This window comes from Oryx dammah, unplaced genomic scaffold (genome assembly GCF_014754425.2).
Source record: "Oryx dammah isolate SB20612 unplaced genomic scaffold, SCBI_Odam_1.1 HiC_scaffold_27, whole genome shotgun sequence".
NCBI classification, from domain to species: domain Eukaryota; kingdom Metazoa; phylum Chordata; class Mammalia; order Artiodactyla; family Bovidae; genus Oryx; species Oryx dammah.
Genome location: NW_024070211.1, coordinates 38,100,627 through 38,119,255, shown reverse-complemented (window position 1 = coordinate 38,119,255; position 18,629 = coordinate 38,100,627). Strand labels below are relative to the sequence as shown.

At 40.1% G+C, this 18,629-nt stretch overlaps 1 protein-coding gene across 7 annotated transcripts in view; it reads left to right on the top strand.

Annotated features, from left to right (window-relative positions):
- The window catches only part of UNC80 (unc-80 homolog, NALCN channel complex subunit), a 213,847-nt gene that overhangs the window by 49,299 nt on the left and 145,919 nt on the right, over positions 1-18,629 (top strand). For 5 of the 7 annotated variants that reach the window (XM_040228607.1, XM_040228610.1, XM_040228605.1 and 2 more), the window contains exons 14-20: positions 957-1,103; positions 3,513-3,660; positions 6,157-6,305; positions 8,455-8,621; positions 9,596-9,694; positions 14,048-14,256; positions 15,422-15,528. In XM_040228607.1, the coding sequence (XP_040084541.1) occupies positions 957-1,103; positions 3,513-3,660; positions 6,157-6,305; positions 8,455-8,621; positions 9,596-9,694; positions 14,048-14,256; positions 15,422-15,528 (1,026 nt within the window). The remainder of the gene's footprint in view (positions 1-956; positions 1,104-3,512; positions 3,661-6,156; positions 6,306-8,454; positions 8,622-9,595; positions 9,695-14,047; positions 14,257-15,421; positions 15,529-18,629) is intronic. The other 2 variants (XM_040228608.1, XM_040228606.1) reach the window with 1 other exon arrangement.

Here is an 18,629-nt window from a genome sequence, read left to right as displayed (position 1 = left end):
TTTTATATTTGGCACAGTAAACTGATGAAGTAGGAAGGGAAGCTATTAAGATCCTCAATTCACAAGTGGGAAAACTAAAGCACAAAGAGATTCGTTCATTTATCTAACGTCATGTGCAATTAAGGAGTGGGGGCTGGACTCGCAGGTGGCTGTGCTGACACCAGAGAGTCACTAGCAGGACCGAGGAAGGTTGAAGCTTCCTGAAGGTTATGGTGCACATCTGCCTCATTCCTTAGCAACAGCTTCCTTATGCTTCTTTGGAAACAATTCAAGGATTTTCTGGAAGCTATGTTCTCTACTTAAAGCAAGGATTACATGAGTCAAAAGAGAGGATAATAACAGTTCATCTCGAGGGGACTTCCTATTTAACCTCGAATGAAGAACCCACGCTGAATATTAAAAAAAAATTTTTTTATTCTCACTTTGTTTATACATGAGTATTACAATACAGCAAAAGCAAAAAAAAAAAAAAAGAAAAGAAAAATCCTTTGAAAATATCAGAAAATGACACATGATTTCAAAGTTTCAGACTTTGATCAGTTCCAGAAATTTAGCAAAAAATTGCCTAGTGATATTATCAGAAAACTGCTGGTAAAGGTACCTTCTGGAAAAAGCTGTTTGCCTTCATCATTGATGGTCCACACCGTCTCTCTCTAGACAGTCATTCTGATCACCTGTCAAGCATATGAAAGCATGTCTTCTACGGAAGAGGTCTACATCCATATCCTGTAGCACTAGAGGGTATTCAAAATGTATAAATATTTTTCTTTCTTGTAAATCATGTTCTAGATTTTCCAAAAAATTAACATGCCTGTTGAGCCCTTGACAGTTCTACATCCCAAACTCCAGGGGCTCACTGTAAAACATATAAACTTGGTTTAATAATAAAATAGAGTCTCAGTAGCAAAAGAAACTAAGTAAATAAACAGAGTCCTCTTTCTCATTCTGGGTGCTAGGATGAAAGTACACCGGTAAGCAACCATAGGCTTGCTCTAACCATGCTCATCAAAATCGTGAAGTCCCTGGGATGTGCCTATGGTTGTGGAGAAGGACACCGAGGGCTCTCTGGAGATCGTCTGAGACACCAGGTATTCCGGGAGAATGTAAGAGAATTAAAGTAGATTCCATTTCCTCTTCCTCTTCTCTCCTTTCAAATTAAGAATGAGTCCTTTGACAATGAGGGTCAGTGTTCCCTGAAAAAATATTTTGTTTTGTGTGGGTAATTACTGCTGTCATAAGGTGGGAGAATTCCCACAAGATAATCTCAAGACATCTAAAACCCAGGCTTAGAAAAGTTTAATTGGGAAAATAACTTCTGCCTCCTGCCTAGGGCAGGCCAACTCCCAGTTGGTAAAAGGATGTTTAATTGGAACATGTGAATTATAGTTTGAAAGAACATTGCAAAAATGAATATATTTAGCAAACTTCTGATGGTCTGTGAGAAATGACTTTTTAATCACCTGCCTGGGTACTATGGAAGCATATTTTATATTAGAAAAAGGGATCCACCTTTCAGATTGAGTTTGTTGTTTTTAGATATGGAAAATGGCCCTTATTGGGACAAAACAGGACTACAAAAGTAACCATTTTCTGGCTGCTGTGTTTGACAATGAACCTTGACTGCTAAATATTGGGTTGGCCAAAAATTTCCTTCAGATTTTTTCACAACACCTTAAGGAAAATTCAAATGAACTTTTTTGGCCAACCCAATATTTACGATCACATCCCTTTGAACTGTGTGAAACTTGAAACTCTGCCCTGAGGTTTGCAAAAATAATTCCTGTAATGGAACATGGAAATGTAACTCTAGCTCATTTTCACTTGCCTCTGCTGATGACTACTTTTCCCTTCAGACTTTGGCAATAACCCACCTCTACAACAAGTTCAAGCTGGAACAGTTGCCTCATACATATTTTGAACTGAAATCATAAGAAAATAGTCCCCGACAAATAAGAGTTTGATGCAAATTTGAGTCTAGGAAACCCTTTGGCATATCTTAGCAGAGTTTTAGGGTCATGTCAAAATCTAATGCCAGCCATTTTTCTTTGGTATTAGGTTTTGACATGAAATGTTCACACAGTATCAGCATGCTGGCTTTCTTTCTTAATCTGTCATATACCTACCTACCCATTTATATATCATTCTCTTTCTTTTCTATTCTATTGTGTCATGTTAGCTTATTATTTGTATGGGGGGTTTATTCTTAGTAATTACTTTCTCTAAATTCTAAAACTTGAAAACTTTGACCAAGATCTAGATTTTGGGGCCCCAAATTTTAAGAAATCAAAATAATAAATAAGGCAGTAGAAGCTGACATTACCCCCATCTTTGCACATATGTTTATGATTTTGGGTCTTTGATTTTTATTCTATCACAGTATGAATAAATGCCTTCAAGGCTAAAATTACATCACATCTCATGCAGAAAACTAATTCTATGCAATGAAATACCAAAATATAAAAAGAAGCGTCACAATGTAGTTGGAGTTATAAACTGGTTCTGATATCAGGACCTGTCTTTCTATACGTGGAGAAGGTTAGGGCTAGTTGGATCAGAAGCCACTTGAGAGATTACTGTTAACTGCTTATTCACAATGTTTTCTTCTCTCAAGAGTACTGAGTGTTTCCTATCAGGACATCCAGTTTTCTACTTGCCTTCTCAACTGTGTTGATTTATATGGCAGTACCTCCATTTTCTTGTAGCCCAGTTTTATACTCATTATCAGGATTATACTTACTTATCCATGCTTAGTAAACACATAGTCCATGAGATAGAAATTTGGGAAATCTCCCCTGGAAATGTCTCGAGGGTCTTTCCCTCCTGGCCATATAAAAGAACTCTGGATAAACACTTCCTAGAGCCTCCTCATGCCATCCATTGTTTTAAGTTATTGCAGTCGTGTCTGACTCTTTGTGACCGTTTGGGCTGTAGCCCACCAGCCTCCTCGGCCCATGGGATTCTCCAGGCAAAAATACTAGAGTGAGTTGCCATGCCCTCTTCCCAACCCAGGGATCGAACCTGTGTCTCTATGTCTCCTGCATTGGCAGGCAGACTCTTTACCACTAGCGCCACTTGGGAAGCCTCATGCCCTCTATTAAATCTATTTAAATTCAAAATAGCTGAGTCTGGGGGAGGTTGTCTTCTTCTCCCTGCATAAAGCCTCTGAAGTTTCTAATCCTTGATTACCAATCCTATCACCTACGTCAATGTTACACTTTTTTTCATTGATATCTTAAAATCTCGATCTTGGCAAAAATACTGAGCTATTCCTGGGGCAGCATTAGCCTTTAGTTTGGTGTTTTTCCTGAGGAGAAGCCCTTCTCAAAGTCTTCTCCCCAGCCTGCCTCTGCCCATCTTAGTTTCAGACGTGAAGGGCTGGCGGAGCTGGCAAATTACCAATCAGGAGGGGTGCATGGGGACCTTTGGCTTCTGAAGGCTTCTGTCTGAGATCAGTGGTATCCCCTGCGTAAGCTGGTACCTGTGACTTCTTCACTTTTCTTCCTTCCTTGCAGGCCCAGAACTGCCTCACTAAGTTATACAAGCTAGATAAGATGCAGTTCCGACAAACCATGAGGGATTATGTGAACAAGGACTCTCTCAATAACGTAGTGGACTTCTTGCATGCTTTGCTAGGATTTTGTATGGAGCCGGTCACTGACAGTAAGTAAAGCTGTGCCGAGTTCTAGGAGAAATCGCTGCGAGGTGAAGCAGGTAGTGTTTCTGAGACACCCTAAGTCTGTGGTAATAGAATGGAGAGGAAAAGATATATGTTTGTGTGTATGTGTGTGTGTGTGTGTGCCTGCACGTGTGAGTCTTGTGTGTAATAAAATATAAATGTAGGAAGCTTGCCCATCATCTTTGATGATACATTTTGGAAGCCTTTTGAGGACAACTTAGCTCAGCAAATGGAAACTCAACTGGGTAAAGCCGTGACACCCTCACCTGTAGTGCCACTATCCTCACGCTGTGCTCAAAGCACGCCTCTCTCTCAGGTGACTTTGCTGTATGACTGCTGAGGCAAGGATCAAGGAACAAAAGAATATTTTCATTAGTTCAACAAAATGAAGTGAGCACCTTTTATGTGCTTGGTGATTTTTTCACAAGATAAAATAGGAAAGAGAAAAAATGACTGCAGTAAACATAGTGGTAACGTAACTTCGATAAACACATACACTGAATTAAACAAAAACAAAACAGACAAAGGGATCTACAAATAGGCCATAAACTATAGCTTTATGGCTTTAAGAGAACTCCATCATAGAGCCCTATATTGCAGGGATAGACCAATGAACCCAAATGGCATCCACAATCAATGAACACTTTCAGTACCACTTGAATACAAATGCAGTAATGAAATGAAGGTGATGCATGAAGCCTGAGTTGAGTAAAATACACATTTTAATTGAACGCCTGGGAAGAAACATCTTTTTAGTGTAGGTTTTTATGGTTTATGTAGTATTAATGTGATAGTGGTTGATTAGATTACAATGGAGCTGTATTTGATGGATTTAGAAAGTTTTTCTGTTTGTACCCTAGGCTTTTGGAGAAAGCAATGGCACCCCACTCCAGTACTCTTGCCTGGAAAATCCCATGGATGGAACAGCCTGGTGGGCTGCAGTCCATGGGGTCGCTAAGAGTCGGACACAACTGAGCGACTTCACTTTCACTCTTCACTTTCATGCATTGGAGAAGGAAATGGCAACCCACTCCAGTGTTCTTGCCTGGAGAATCCCAGGGACGAGGGAGCCTGGTGGGCTGCTGTCCATGGGGTTGCACAGAGTCAGACACGACTGAAGCGACTTAGCAACCCTAGGCTTTATTGTTTGGTTTTCACATTAAAGGAAAATATTGTTCCCCTGTAGATTCCCTGAAATAATCTGTTATTGAAGTTGCTTTAATCCAAGCACATAACAAACCTGAGAAACAATGACGTAAGAATTGGGGTTGAGATACTGCAAGAGAAATTCTTGATTGCATTTTTTTCTCTTTTTAAACCTATTTGAGATAGAAACTATAAGAGCAGACTAAGACATTTCTTTCTGTAATGTAAAGTCTAAAGATAACCCACAGCCCTTTGATACAGACAGTGAGAGGTTAGTCATAAAGTATGTAATCAACACTTTAAAGTGATGAATTCCCACGGAGATTCTTGAGAGGGTTAAGTGGCTCATGGTGAATCATCCAGCAGAGGCACACGTTCCTGTCTGATCTGTCTTGAAGCTGCAGGTAACTGGCCCCTAAGGTCCCCAGGTGGCTTGCAAGCTTGCAATACTCTGGCAAGTCCACAGAACACCTGAAGTGTCCATGGAAATGGGAAAAAGTGGCATAGACTGCCACATTGGGTGATGGCCTCAGGTCACTGGCATTTCATGTGTGAATGAGTTAAGAGGTGGCTCCAGGAGAGGTTGTAGATTTTTCCAACTTATATGCCTGTGGAGTCTCTGGAAGCAAGAGGCTACTAGAAGTCTTGTGTAGCTTTTGTCCAGAACTCAGTCTCATTTCTGATTTCTAGTGCTGGTGTTAATTCCCCTACAGGGCCCTGTCTCATCTCTTCCCTCCACTGCACCACTCACCTAGTTGGCCCTACCTCACTCCACTTCTCACAGACTGAACAATTTCCACTGAGGAACCAGCATTCTTCACCACCAAAAAAAGCCAAATCAAGTCTGTCTCCATTGAGGGACCACTTAGTAAACCATCTTTTTAAAAAAAATTATTGTCTATCTAAACACTACTTAGGTTTAACAATTTTTCTTTGGGTCAACAGTTGTCCTCTTTTTGTTGCTAAGATTTATTGATGAAAACATCCACTAAGTGATGGAATATGTCGTAGTAATAACCCTGAAGGAGATTATGAGCTGTTTATCTCTAAGTCCTCATTAGATGATCAAATCTGGAGTGCCTTCAATCCTCTGGTTCTGTATTTTTTGTGTGTGCATGCTCAGTTGCTCAGTTATGTCTGACTCTTTGCAACCCCATGGACTGCAGTCCACGAGGCTCCTCTGTCCATGAAATTTTCAGACAAGAATACTGAAGTGGGTTGCCAATATTTTGTGTAGCCCTTCACTAACTCCTGGATGCCAAGTACTTCATTACTTCTTTAAACATTGTACCTGAAAGGAAACACTGCCTTTAATTGGTGCCTTTGCATTCCAGACAAGGCTGGGTTCGGAAATAACTTCACCACGGTGGACAACAAATCCACAGCCCAAAATGTGGAAGGCATCGTCGTCAGCGCAATGTTTAAATCCCTCATCACACGCTGCGCTTCAACTACTCATGAACTGCACAGCCCTGAGAATCTGGTGAGAAACTCACCTTTTCCTCCCACAGGAGTTCTCCAGTTTTATGCCATGACCTTGAGAAAGAGAAGTTGAAATCTAAAACTATAAAGTTAAAATATCTATGTATTTTCCCAGTGTCACCAGCAACTCACAGTAGAAACCCAGCAATACCTTTTTCCTCCCTGTCACTTGTCATCGTACCTGCAGATGGGCTTATCTCTTTCATCTCAGAGGTTCTGTGGTAGTTGATGAAATAGTTGCCAGGTATTTTGAGCCCTTCAGAAAGAAGGTGCTAGAGCCCAGCATGCTGGTTTGTGAAATACTAAAGAGTGTTACACCAAGCTTTTGTTTGAAACCACATTTACTTTAATAACTAATTCAAATATGCTGCTGAAATGGGTTTTGTCTTTTTTTATCAAACACCAATCTTTTAGCTACTCTTCACAAAAGACTGTGTTAATTAAACCACCAAGGCCACAAGTAGAGAACGCCAGGTTTTAAAAGATTAGTGTTTATCGCTGCCAAGAAGATTGTGGTTTGGGATAGTAAAATATAGACGAAGACTGACACATCTGACATGACTAATGAATTCAGGTCTCTCGGAGGAGTAAAGAAGCATTTCTGTATCTTACTAATCTGTTAGCTATAATGACTTCTATGCAGAAATCAACCCATTGACACATATGGACACTATCTGCTAATCTACTTAAATCAGAGAAGTAGTTTTAAGTTATTCTAAATCACTGAAACTATGTATTCATTTGAGATAAACAGAACAAAACCCCGAATGAAAAGGAATTTGATTTTGCTGATTGTCAAGCCTCTCAACAAGGTTCTTGGAGGTTGAGAATAACTTGCGTACCATCCATGTGTTCAGTTTGGTCATGGCAAGAAGTAATTTGACAAATTGATTATAGAATATATGAGCTTTTATAAGTCTTACCCTACATGTGCATATATAGAAGAAATACTACATTTCTTAATTTTATTTAAATTAATTTAAATTTGGCTTTGAACCTCCATTCCACCAGAATGGCTGGAAGTTGAACCTCAGTCATTCTTGGGCCTCCCAACTTCACAGAGTAGGGCAAATATTCTCAAGTCTTAGGCAGGACCCAGGGCTTGTGGTGAGGCTCCATGGGTTTCAAGCATCAGTTATATCTGTTCTCATGGTGCTCTCTGCTGCTTAGGGATGGGCACTCTTGTGAATTTGGAATCCTTGTTTTTTGGAGTCTTGCCTTCCATGGAGGAGCTACCACATTGCAGAGTGAGGGCATAAGGCCTTCTTCTCACAGAATCAAAACGATACTTTATGTTTTCCTCAGTGACCCTTCCTTCTGCTTTTCTAAAGATCATGGGTGTAACCGTCCCAGTGGTTTTAGATTTTGAAACCCAAATCTCTAAGGTGGGTTTTAGGCTTCTGTGTTCTTCTTCGTCATGAACCTTTCCTAAGACATGGAATATACTAACTACCTTCTTAGAGAAGACAGATGGACAGATGGGGAGATGCTGAATGCAAAGCTTAATATCTTAAAAAGAAAATAAAAATGTCCTGCATTAAATATTGAATCACTAATACATTGGTTTTAATAGCCTCGTGTCTTTGTAAGTCTATAGTCAAGTTCATGCTCAAATGGGCTACAACACACATATTATTTGTTAAGTCTATGTAGAAAAATGTATCATCCTTGAATGTCAGGCTCTATTAGAATTGTCTAGAAGGTTTAGCATAGTTTATCACAGTGATGCCGAAAATTTGGAGAAGTTGAACAGCAACTGAAATCTCTAGTCTAGACAAAATTCTGATTCCCTTATTTTTTGCAGGCACCTCTTCAGAAGTCCCAAGAGACATAATTAAGAGTTTGGAGATTCCGTTGTTATAAAAGTGTAAACTGATGTCTTTCTAATATCACAGCCAACTTTCTAAACATGTAGCATGGTGACTATCCTTTTTCATACTAAGAATGACAGGCAAGGATTTTGGTAATGTTACCATAGGAACAATGGAGGGGCAGGATACCATTAGCTGCACTGTAGTAATCTGTCTTCCTTTTATGATTCCAATGCTTATCTAAGTCCAAGGAATTACCTTCTACCCCTCTTCCTATGAATATTCTTCAAAGACACAACTATCTTTCTTTCCCCACACTTTCCTCTGGCCTCCAAATAGGGGCTGTATTGTGACATCCGTCAGCTGGTCCAGTTTATCAAGGAGGCCCATGGGAATGTCTTCAGGAGAGTGGCCCTCAGCGCTTTGCTTGACAGTGCTGAGAAGCTGGCACCAGGGAAAAAGGTGGAGGAAAATGAACCGGAATCTAAGCCTGGAAGAGGAAAAAGGTTGGAAGCTTGAGCTCTCTGAATATGAGGATTTGCCCAGTCTGTAGAATATAATGTCCTGTTGTATTGTCCATGATGTGAAATTCCAGGGCAGGGATGAAGGACTGTCCTGTATGAGTGATACCACTGGCAGTGGCCCAGCTGCAGCTTAGAAAACGGATGAGTTTCCTATCAAACAAATGCTGCCTCTGTATGAATCAGAGCTCAGTTGATCCCAAACTTTCATACACTTGAACCTTACTTCATAGCTTTTACTTATATGGTAAAATGTTATATATGTTTTAGTCCCTTCAATACGTATAACTTATATTTTTTGTCCAGAAAGAAAAATCAATTACTGATACCATATGATTCTGTTCAGTAAGTAATATTTTTAACATGGTGAAAGATAAACAACTGAGACATGTCCAGTTATGTTTTCTTCTAGTAAACATGAATTTAAGGGCTTTGCAGGTGGCTCAGTGGTAAAGATTCTGTCTGCCAATGCAGGAGACATGGGCTCACTTCCTGGGTCAGGAAGATCCCCTGGAGAAGGAAATGGCAACCAATTCCAGTATTCTTGCCTAGGAAATTCCATGGATAGAGGAGCCTGGCAGGCTATAGTCCATGGGGTCACAAAGAGTTGGACATGACTTAGTGTCTAAACAACAACAAGAAGCATGAATTTATTGTATGCCTGTTCTATAAGAAATGTCACTTATGAAGATTAAAAGAAATGTCTCAATTTAACATCCTGCCTGCTGTTACTGCCTCTGTGTGCAATGATGGTATTGTAGTGTTCTTAGGCAATAATGCAGCTAGGTCATAAGTTAAATGGTAGGACATAAATTCCATAGCACATAGACTCATGATGGTATGGGGATGTGCAGTCCGTTTAGGTTGTCTGTAACAGTGTTTTGCTTTATGAAGTCTATGAATTACTGAGAAGTGGTGTCCTGCTCTGCTGTGATTGGTGGAATGCACCATTTGCACAGGTCAGAGGCAGGAAGCGTGGTGGATAAAGGCCAGGTGACTGCCGCACCTGAGGAATGTCGCAGCTTTATGTCCGGTCGCCCCTCACAGACTCCAGAGCAGTAAGTAGAATTAGCTTTGTCTCCAATGCAATGGGCTGAGCACTTTCTCCTGGAAGAAATTCTATTTCCCAAGCTGCTATTTGCTTTTCGTTTCTGTTGAACTTCTCCTTGCTTCTGCCCTTTACTTTTCATTCCGTGCGGCTTATCTCTACAGGCTCAAATCACAAGTAATCAAATTCATGCTTCCAGGAAGCCTCCCTCACTGCCTTTCCTATTTCCAGCCTCTACCCTACTTCTGTCTCCCATGCACAATCTTGCAGCTAAATCTTGAAAAGTAGCATGTATAGCAGGTACGAGGGCGATGTCATCCACTTTCTTGCTTAAAATATCACTTATAAATCACTTATAACTGTCAATAATTGAAGCTTTATCCAGAAATAAGTAAGATAATCTTCTCTCATGTCCAGCTTTACCTGGAACAGACTCATCCATTTCATCTTGGTTCTTGGTTCTCTCCAGAGATCCACTCCACTGCCTCTGATATCAGTTTATTTCCATTTTCAATAATGGCAATATCAAAAGCATCATGAAAATAGTGCCCCCAGAAAATGTTAGGATTATCGTAGAAACTAAATACAGTCTAGTTCCATGCAAGACTCATTTGTTTTCATTCTTTTGAGACCTATTTACTCATAAGTGATGTTGATCAATACTTAAAATATGATCCTTTTAGTATGCCACCCTATCTCCCAAAACCATTATTTAGTACAAAATGATTATTCTTCCACAAATTCTGTAGGGTATTCTAGGTTTTATGGTATCCCTTCTGTACGGGCAAGGAAGTCATGTCATCACATAGGACCCTGGCAACCCACAACAAGCAAGCAAAACCTTTAAGGGACAAAAAGCTTGCACAGTTCTTTTAGCCCTTCAAAATTTTAGAAACTGCCCCTAAAATGATTGGGTAAAAGTAGTTCAGTTGCTCAGTCGTGTCCAGCTCTTTGCAACCCCATGGACTGCGGCATGCCAGGCTTCCCTGTCCATCACCAATTCCCAGAGCTTGCTCAAACTCTTGTCCATCGAGTCAGTGATGCAAGTAAGGAGAAGATAAATCAATTCTATGGGTCCAGTGACCATGTGAGTTTTTAATTAACCACTACAGCCCCAATGCCTCAGTGGGCCTTGCTGGGTCCATAGTAGGCTCTTAATATATATCAAGAATGAATGTATGACAGTCAATGAAAGGATGGACTTATTGAATTACCGTTAAGCCTTTGTCTTCTTTAATTTCTATTCTCAAAATTGAAGTTTAGTTTTTCCTTTAAAGACGGTTTTAAGGACATAATAAAAATCCAAACATAAGTTCTAAGGGGAAAAAAAATGTGAAAGGCAAAGATTTGTCTGAGGCTGAATAACCAACCATAGCACTAATTAAAAGTCCTTACATATAGAATCTATCAAAAAAAAAAAAGAAATGAGAGAGGACTTTTTTTCCAAAATAAGACTAACAACTATTGAGTTAATCTGAACAATAAGAATGATTTAATAAGTTAACTAGATTTAAAACATAAAACTATCTACCTTGATAGGTGATCTAGTTTCCTCAATTGCAGATACTCTCTTTCTGTAGTTCTATAAATACCACCTGATTTCTTAGCATTTAGCACGTGTCTATTCTCTCTCTTGAGGAAAGATACATGTTTTAATATGCCTCTGCATAGCAATTTCCACTTGGCAGGGGGGATTGTCGTAGAATGTCAAGTATGGGAATTTTCCCTGATCCCAGTGGGCCCAGGAGATGAGCTGCCACATGTCCTCTGTTTAGCACTGAAGAAAGGTGGGTGGGTAATCCTGGCTCCTACTCTGTTTTCTCTTTCTATCTATTCCCCTTCCGTCCCCTTCATACCCTTTGCTTCTCTGTTTTCCCTCTTAAAAGTCACATTAACTGAGTGATATTAAAACCAGTTCTATGTGCCCATTTCTCTGAAACTGTGCCCATTTCTCTGAAACTCATGATTGATACATACCCTTTGGACAAAGCTGATTTGGCACTTTATTATAAAGCTGATCAATTATAGCTTCCCTGGAAATTTCCCCACTCAGGTGACATAGTCAATACTCTCACCATTGTGTCACACATTCCCCAAAGGTGAAAAATGCTTCATACACTGTGAGCATTTGATAAAATAACAGGGAAGTCAAATTCGGAAACACTGATTTAAATTCACACTACAGGGCTTCCCTGATGGCTCAGGCAGTAAAGAATCCACCTGTAATGTGGGAGACCTGGGTTCGATCCCTGGTTTGGGAATATCCCCTGGAGGAGGGCATGGCAACCCACTCCAGTATTCTTGCCTGGAGAATCCCCATAGACGAAAGAGTCTGGTGGGCTATAGGCTATGAGGTCACCAAGAGTTAGACATGACTGAGCGACTAAGCACCACAATATTTGAGAAGCAGAATGTCCTGCATGAAAATAATAATTAAAGATTTGGGGCTTCCCTAGTGGCTCAGTGTTGAAGAATCTGCCTGCCAATACAGGAGACAAGGCTTCGATCTCTTATCTGAGAAGATCCCACATGCCACAGGGCAACTAAGCCCGCGTACCACAACTACTGAGCCTCGTGCTCTGGAACCCAGAAGCTCCAGCTGCTGAGCCCTTGCCCTGCAACTACTGAAGCCTGTGTGTGGAGCCTGTGCTCCACAATGAGAGTAGACACCATGATGAGAAACCCTCCCACTGCAATAGAGAGTAGCCCTCACAGCAACAAGGACCGAGCACAGCCAAAAGTAAACACATAAAATTATTTTTCAAATGATAGTTAAAGGTTTTTATTACTCTCATGACATTTGGAGAGAGAAAACCTGCATCCCTATATAAATATCCCCAGAAAATGATTGCTTTTATATAGTGCTATCAAATTTTAGATAGATCTCAAGTTTAACTCCAATGCTTACAAATAAATCATTACCTAAAACCCCCAAAACAAATTTCATCATATGTTACTATTTTTCTAAACTTTTCTTTCCAAATGACTAAGTAATATATGTTGATCAAGTTGCCAAATGTAGAAAACACAAAAAAAATAGAGAAAAATAATTTTAAAATCAAAATACATTCAACTAGAGATAACCACTGTCAATATTTGGTATATTGTGTTGAATACACATTTGAGCATGTATACAGACAAGTTTACACACAGACACATAATCACATGTGTGCTTCTTTTAAAAAATTAACCTGACGATAACCTGCTTAATCCATTTATTTGACCACTGCCCTTTAACTTTACAATATATCATGAATGTACCCCTTTTCATTAGTCTTATGAAAATAGCATTTTAATGACTACGGAGGGTGCCATCATATGGAAGACCCACAATTTCTTCAACTCTTTTCCTAGAATTGAATATTGAAATTGTTTCCAGTGTTTTAACATTGGCCCAAAATCTCAGTGAGCATCTAACCTTCTTATATCTACATCTTAGTATATTGTTCCATCATTTCCTGGGAACAACTTCCTGGAAGTTGAATTTCTGTGTCATTGTTGTAGACATAAGCTTTACATCACATATTACCAAATTACCTTCCAGAAAGGTTGAATCATTCTATCTCACCATGACTATATCATAGTACCCTTGCTTTCTTTCCCCTTCTTAATCTTTGTCTTTTTAATGAGTGAAAATAGAGATCTGATTTCAACTGGCCCTTTTTTTGTTAATACCTAATGAAATTAAACTCTGTATTACCATTGGCCACTTGTCTTTCTCCTCTTGTGAAATACCCTAGTCAAAAATCCCTTTGGCAATGTTCCCATTTGTCTTATTAAGTCAGACTAAACTTTTTTTTTTTTTACTTTTAAGCTTTAAGATTCTTTGACATAAGAAAGCTAAATAATCAGGCATCATAAAAATAACAGTGAAAAAATATGGTATGATGCATCCCCTGGGTGTGGTGATTGTATTTTATTTATTCATGCATTCAAATATTTTTATGAGTTTATTTAGGGACAAGAATTATACGGTTCTGAGGTGGAGATGGGGGTAGAATATGGTACTACACACTGCTCAGGGAACTTCAAAGAAAAAGTTAAATGTTTACTGACACTGTAAGTATTTTTTTATGACCCACACTCACAGATGATTACCTGCAATAATATTTAGTCTTACATTACGGTTGAAACAAAATGATGACCTCAACTTGACAGCTGAGCTGTATCTATTTTCAGGAAGAGCTCAGGGAGTCAAGCTGGGTCTTCCTCCTTCCATTCCCACTCTGCCCTTTGCTAATCCCAGCCCATCACAGGTCATCTTGCATGATTTGCCTCCATGTCATGACAGGAGGTTGAAAGAGAGTTAAGAGACTTTCACATGTGTTGTCAGACATTTAACCATCCCCTTGCCCGCTTTCAGCGATGAACAAATGCAAGGAGGAAACCTGGGGCGAAAAGATTTCTGGCGCAAGATGTTCAAATCCCAGAGTGCGGCAAGTGACACCAGCAGCCAGTCTGAGCAAGACACTTCAGAATGCACCACTGCCCATTCAGGGACCACCTCTGACAGGCGCGCCCGCTCCCGGTCCCGCAGGATTTCACTCCGGAAGAAGCTTAAACTTCCCATAGGTAAAAGTATGTCTTTATTTTATGGATTCTCTTATTCCCTGCCATGTCCTCAAGTCAGCTCATAATCAGAACAGAGCAATGCAAGGGAAAGTAGAGAAAGGGAAAGCTTTCAAGTCACAAACCCTAGGGTGATTCATTCATTCATTCATTTCTTTCAGCAGGTACTTCTCAAACCTTTACTGTGAGCTTCTAGGGTGTGCAAACACTGTGCTAACCTTCAGTGATTAAATGATGAGCAGCATTTCAGAGTGTCTGACTTTGCTGAACTTACAATCTTTGAGGGGTGGCAACCTCTGAAGCAGATCATTATACAACAAAGTATAGTTGCAAGCTATGAGTTTTATGAAGGAAATCTATATGGTGCTGTGAAAGGATGCATAGCAAGACCCCATCTAAATGGGAAGAGGAGGCGGATATCAGGGAAGGCTTCCTGAAGGAAGGGACATTAATACCTGCAGAGTACTTGGGAGAAAGAGGAAGGAGAGCACTCCAAATGGTAGCAATGCAATATGTAAAGGTATTAGGAGGGAGGGACATGGAAGAACTGAGACAAGGGTGTCTGCATGACAACTGTGGAACCGTAGAGACCAGAGTATTCTGAGCCTTGCAAGTCACATGGCTCTTCATCTTTTAGCCCTACAGAGGCCAGATGGGATGTTGAACAGGGGGGTAACATAAGCCATAAGCAAGTAGATTTTTTTTCTAGAAGATCACTGCATGGAAAACATACTGGAACCAGCATGAGTAGATAAGGGGGATCAGACAGAAAACTTCATTATGGTCCAGGTATAAGTAACAATAGCTTAGACTGGGTGGTGACCATGTAGACGGAAAGAAATGGACATATTTGAGAGATACTTAGGAGATAAAATCAACAGGACTTAATGGAAGGTGTGAAATTTGACAAGGACTACATGGATTACGCTTTTGATCACCCAAGAGGCCCAGATTCTTTTTGTCCTGATCTTAGTCATGTGATATTATAGTCCAATAGTGAATGTTTTTTTTCAAAGCATGTACATTTTGAAAACAATTTTTGTTCACTTTTGTTTACATTGGGTCATGTAATTTTCATTGCTTTTTGGGCCCATGCCAACATTTTTGTCTAATCCATTTGGGAGAAAATGCTATAATGGTCTAATTTTTTAAAAAAATTATTAACTAGGAAACTGGCTGAAACGCTCGTCCCTCTCGGGCCTGGCAGACGGTGTGGAAGACCTCCTGGACATCAGTTCTGTGGACCGCCTGTCTTTCATCAGGCAAAGCTCCAAGGTAAACAGGATGTTACTTACGTAAGGGAATGTTGTAGTCACTAACAGAAAAATGTCAGGGCTGAGAAGTGCTAAACACCTGGAGGGGTTGAAGAAATTCTCTTCACATTTAGTAAGTTTGGAGAACTTAAATGAACTATGGAAACTAAGATGTCTTAGTATTAGGCAATCACAGAAAGGAAAACAGTGACAAAAACTTTAAATAAAATTGTAATGCAGCTATAAAGAGGTATATAGCTATTTGTGCTCATGCTCAGTTGTGTCTGACTCTTTGTGGCCCCGTGGGCTGTAGCCCACCAAACTCCTCCATCTGTGAAATTTTCCAGGCAAGTATACTGGAGTGGGTCGCCGTTTCCTCTTCCAGGGCATTTCTGGGCCCAGGGTTTGAACTTGCATCTCCTGCATTGGCAGGCAGATTCTTTACCACTGAGTCACCTGGGAAGCCCCATATAGATATCAATTCCCAGCTACTTTTAACACACATGTGAAATCCTCACATCTTGAGATCCTGTTGAAGGACACATAACTACAGCGTGCATAGTGAAGTGAAGTCGCTCAGTCATGTCCGACTCTTTGCAACCCTATGGACTGTAACCTACCAAGCTCCTCCGTCCATGGGATTTTCCAGGCAATAGTACTAGAGTGGATTGCCATTTCCTTCTCCAGGGGATCTTCCCGACCCAGGGATTGAACCCGGGTCTCCGGCATTGTAGACAGACACTTTACCATCTGAGCCACCAGGGAAGCCCAGAGTTTATCTTTGTTCCCTCCTTTTCCTACCCTTTGAACCATTCTCTCCATTGACAAGAACAAAGAAGCTCAGGGTGATTTTTCCCACTATGGCCTTCATCTGTTAAGCATCGTAGTAGCCTGCAGTTTGGAAAAGGTCATAATTCTTACTGAAAGCCATTTCTGATAAGAATCTTTCTTGTGACTGGTTTGTGGTCTGCTCACAGTAATTGTCAGCGTGTGATGGAAGTTATATACAATTTGCCTAAACTTAGGTCTCACTAAAACTAATTTTCTTCTATCTCTTTCAAAAATAATATTTTGAAATTATAAAAAGAATATAGCAATATTATGAGACATTTAGAAGATATATTTGTAATTCCTCCTTCATATTCCTCTTACTAAAATTTGGCCAAGTATTTGAGAATCTGTAAAGTATATAGCTTCTTTGCTTTGCTGTAAACAAACAGATTTTAAGTATTAGGGGGAAAGCATGTTATTGCACTTTAATTATAGGACACCTTGTGAATTCATTTTTACTGATTCTTGCATAGAGATTAGAAATCTTCTATTTGACTATCTATTACTTTCATCTGATTCTCAGCTGTGATGTTTTTTATAACTTGTGGTGTTTTTATGACTTGTTCATAAATTTGAGCTTGGACATTAGCAGAATTAAACTCTATGAATATCTCAATTGTTTGCTAAATTATTTTCACAGTGCCCAATTATTTTACTGTAAATCTATGACCAAGATTCTCCTTCAAAGTATAGTTGTAAATGATGTCTTTTTTGGTACATGGAAAAACTCTACAGACTAGCTAACCAGATATGGAAATCGGAAGAAATGAAGTGACCTTTATATTATAAACAAATTATTTTTCAAGGTAAAGGTTCAGTTCAGTTCAGTTGCTCAGTCGTGTCCGACTCTTTGTGACCCCATGAACCGCAGCATGCCAGGCCTCCCTGTCCATCACTAGCTGCCAAAGTTTACCCAAACCATGTCCATTGAGTTGGTGATGCCATCCAACCATCTAACCCTCTGTCATCCCCTTTTCCTCTTGCCCTCAATCTTTCCCAGCATCAGGGTCTTTTCAAATGAGTCAGCTCTCCACATCAGATCGCCAGAGTCTCAGCTTCAACATCAGTCCTTCCAGTGAACACCCAGGACTGATCTCCTTTAGGATGGACTGGTTGAACCTCCTTGTAGTCCAAGAGATTCTCAAGAGTCTTCTTCAACACCACAGTTCAAAAGCATCAATTCTTCAGTGCTCAGCATTCTTTATAGTCCAACTCTCACATCCATACCTGACTACTGTAAAAACCATAGCCTTGACTAGACATACCTTTGATGACAAAGCAATGTCTCTGCTTTTTAATATGCTGTCTAGGTTGGTCATAACTTTCCTTCCAAGGAGTAAGTGTCTTTTAATTTCATGGCTGCAATCACCATTTGCAGTGATTTTGGAGCCCCCCAAAATAAAGTCTGACACTGTTTCCACTGTTTCCCCATCTATTTCCCATGAAGTGATGGGACTGGATGCCATGATCTTCGTTTTCTGAATGTTGAGCTTTAAGCCAACTTTTCCACTCTCCTCTTTCACTTTCATCAAGAGGCTCTTTAGTTCTTCACTTTCTGCCATAAGGGTGGTGTCATCTGCATATCTGAGGTTATTGATATTTCTCCTGGCAGTCTTGATTACAGCTTGTGCTTCTTCCAACCCAGCATTGCTCATGATGTACTCTGCACAGAAGTTAAATAAGCAGGGTGACAATATACAGCCTTGACGTACTCCTTTTCCTATTTGGAACCAGTCTGTTGTTCCATGTCCAGGTCTAACTGTTGCTTCCTGACCTGCATACAGGTTTCTCAAGAGACAGGTCAGGTGGTCTGGTATTCCCATCTCTTTCAGAATTTTTCACAGTTTGTGGTGATCCACACAGTCAAAGGCTTTGGCATAGTCAATAAAGCAGAAATAGATGTTTTTCTGAAACTCTCTTGCTATTTCGATGATCCAGCAGATGTTGGCAATTTGATCTCTGGTTCCTCTTCCTTTTCTAAAACCAGCTTGAACATCTGGAAGTTCTCCAAGCCTAGCTTGGAGAATTTTGAGCATTACTTTACTAGCGTGTGAGATGAGTGCAATTGTGCGGTAGTTTGAGCATTCTTTAACATTGCCTTTCTTTGGATTGGAATGAAAACTGACCTTTTCCAGTCCTGTGGCCACTGCTGAGTTTTCCAAATTTGCTGACATATTTAGTGCAGCACTTTCACAGCACCATCTTTTAGGATTTGAAATAGCTCAACTGCAATTCCATCACTTCCACTAGCTTTGTTCATAGTGATGCTTCCTAAGGCCCACTTGACTTCAC